Source organism: Apis dorsata, unplaced genomic scaffold, assembly GCF_000469605.1.
Source record: "Apis dorsata unplaced genomic scaffold, Apis dorsata 1.3 scaffold_174, whole genome shotgun sequence".
Taxonomy (NCBI): Eukaryota; Metazoa; Arthropoda; class Insecta; order Hymenoptera; family Apidae; genus Apis; species Apis dorsata.
This window is the reverse complement of record NW_006263462.1, coordinates 424,379-427,402: the sequence shown is the minus strand read 5'-3', so window position 1 is coordinate 427,402 and position 3,024 is coordinate 424,379. Positions and strand designations below refer to the sequence as shown.

General features: G+C 38.2%; 1 protein-coding gene across 1 annotated transcript in view; it reads right to left on the bottom strand.

Annotated features, from left to right (window-relative positions):
• Nucleotides 1–362: 362 nt before the first annotated feature.
• The window catches only part of LOC102677750 (autism susceptibility gene 2 protein-like), a gene marked incomplete at its 5' end in the record, with an annotated part of 5,685 nt that continues 3,023 nt past the window's right edge, over nucleotides 363–3,024 (bottom strand). The window contains 5 exons of the mRNA XM_031509767.1: nucleotides 363–1,841; nucleotides 1,911–2,052; nucleotides 2,157–2,436; nucleotides 2,536–2,700; nucleotides 2,781–3,007. Coding sequence (XP_031365627.1) covers nucleotides 824–1,841; nucleotides 1,911–2,052; nucleotides 2,157–2,436; nucleotides 2,536–2,700; nucleotides 2,781–3,007 — 1,832 coding nt within the window. The remainder of the gene's footprint in view (nucleotides 1,842–1,910; nucleotides 2,053–2,156; nucleotides 2,437–2,535; nucleotides 2,701–2,780; nucleotides 3,008–3,024) is intronic.

The following is a 3,024-nucleotide window of genomic DNA, read 5'->3' as shown; positions in this document are numbered from 1 at the left end:
AAAAAAAAAAAAAAAAAAAAGAAAAAAGCAAGCTTGTGCTGCCAAAAGCCAAAGATATCTGTTCTTTTGCCCTCTCGGTATGTCATTTTACTAATATTCCTACAAATTAATCTCTATAAAGAAAAGGAAAAGTTAGTTTTTCTCATATTATATCGATTAAATTAGGGCAACTTATTTTACGGTCATATTCGTACGTCAGTAATAGAGATTCGTTTATACGTCGCAATAAATAAATAATTAAATAATTTTTGAGTAATGGTAGAGATCCGTTTAAGTTTGCTCTTAACTTGGATTTCTTTTTTTATGTAGCGTCGTCTCGCATTCTACAATATCTATAATATTACACACGATACTTTTTTTTAAACTGTACGCATAATTATCGTAATGATTAGTTTATATCGCTATAAACAGTTAGATCCCCGAAACTTTTAGAGAATCACATAACGTCATTATTATTTGTTTTCTTTTTTTTTTGTGACCACGTTATTTAAACAAATGCCTTGATTTATTTATATCGATGATTCGTCCTTTAACTTCCGTCATGTAATCAGACGGAATCTTATGATCACGAAACAAGGCATTTTTTAACGATCTTATTACTAGAGCGTGTATTTGTTATTTTTAAGTGTCTTACGTTTTTCGTTTTTTCGCACTTTTTCGATAACTATAAATATTAATAATCTATGTACAATTTTTTTTAAATAACGCCTCTTCTCCATTAGCAAAATATTAGCACCGGGGCCTGGATACTTTACGCAAATGCTCAGAATGCTGACCCTTTAGTGCGTTCACTTGCAGAAGCCGAGGACGTAGGGAGGATATATCATCGAGATTGGGATGCATCCTCCTTTTTATGTATATCTGCATGCATTAAAGCAGGCTCTAATTGTCGTGTTGGTACCCCTGGTCCAGGTCCTGCTCTATGATGCATATGCAAATTACTCAATGGACCAGGACTTGGATCCTTACTTCTTAAAGAATTTACAGGTGGCGGTGGATATCCAGCATAAAGTTTAGCTCTTTCTTCTTCCTCTGCTCGAAATGCAGCAGCAGCCATTAATGGATTATAACGTAATTGTTGTAAAGGATCATAACGATAATCCCTAAAAGGATCCCCAGGCCAAGGACCTCCTGGTTGACCAGTCGGTGCGGATGGAGGTGGAAAATGTTGCATTGGATGTGCACTCAAGGCAGGGAGCATACTTCGTGGCATGGAATGCGGCGCAGGCATACTATGCGGATGCCTTGCAAGGTATGAATGAGGATGAGGATGATGATATCTTGTGTCAGGCAGTGGACTCGGACCAGGTCCTGTTGCTGCAGATGCTGCTCCAGGGCCAGGACCTGGTGGCCTTGGAAGCATTACTACTTCATCATCTTTACTTCGTGGTTCCTCTTTAACGCGTACTTCGCCAGCATCTATAGGTGCTGACCCATTTCTTAGAGGTGACCGTTCCCGACCAACGACTACATGTTGTCGATTTTGATGAAGTAACCTTTCACGTTCCATTTCGCGTCTTTCCATTTCTCTACGTTCCTTATCTCTTCTTTCCCTTTCTCGTTCAGCAGCTTCCTGCTGTTTTCTCTTTTCTTCTTTTTCACGTTCCCGTCTCTCTCTTTCGCGTTGTTCTTCCCTTTCTCTTTCTTTCTCACGTCTTATGCGTTCTCGTTCTCGTTCACGTTCGCGTTCACGTTCACGTTCTCGCTCACGCTCACGTTCGCGTTCTCGCTCGCGTTCTCGTTCTTCAAGTTCAGCTCGTCTATCAATTGCAGGTGGTTCTGGTTTTAGACTCCATGATACTGCTGTAGTTGGTGGAAAGCCAGCAGAGGCTCTTTGTAACCTAAAGAGAAAAGAAGAAAAAACAAATAATTTATACATTTTTTGTACAAAAAAATATTTAAAAACATACCCTCTCCATGGATCATGAACAGAACCCAATCCACCTAATGGTGGCATTTCTCTCGATGGAGGAAAACTAGAAAGACCAGGAAAATTCGGATTAGGTGCACCAAATGTTGATGGATATCTTCCAAATGGTGACATTCCTGTTCCTGAAATCATTTTTAACATATTAATGTAATCAATATAATATTAATATAATCATTATATTTCTAATAGTTAATAATTTCACATGTACGATTTATTGGTAAATTACCTAAATGTGATGCTGGTGTAGATAGAAAACCAACTGGATGAGGTGGAGGTGGTGCAGGATGTGCCGGTGGTATATTAGTAGGAAATGGTGGTGCCATAGGAGATGCTCCTATTCCGAGACCAGTTCCTGGACCTGCTGCATAAAGATGACCTGGTGGTCGTAGGAGTTCTGTTTTAGTATTAACGACACTTCCTGCTTTTGCTTCCGCTTGTTGTTTTTGTTGATGATGATAAATTTCCCAAGCAATGCGAACATGCATTGCATTCCATTTTCCACTTTTCTGCATTAAATACACAAATTATATAATTATATATTTAATATATTAGAATATTTATAAAAATATTTTAATTTATATTTATTTATAATTTATAAAAATTACCTTTGGTGCAAATGACGTTAAATGATTGGGAGGTACAAAAGGAGTTGAAGGTGGACCAATTCCGGGATGTAAGAGACCAGTATTAAAGCCAGAATAACTAGAAAGATTTAGATTTCCACGAAAAAATGGAGATTCAACACCTCCTAATTTCGGGATGTCCTTGAACTAAGAATATAATTATTCATAAGTGTGATAATAATAAATGTTATATTGGAAAAAAAAAAATTATAAAATATATTACGTACTATAGGAGGCGGAAATAAAGTAGTTGCGGCCGTTGGTGGAAGCAAAGGTGTAGTATGTTGATGTACATGAGTGTGCTGATGTTGGTGATGGTGCATCTCTGTCCTAAGATATGGGGGCGGACCCAAATTGCCAACTCCGACTCCAACGTTTCTGTCTTGGGATGCCAAGAATCTATTGTCAAGCTCTCGCCTTAACAGGTCTGCCTGACCTGCGACATGAGTCACCCCTTGTTTCGGTTAGTGT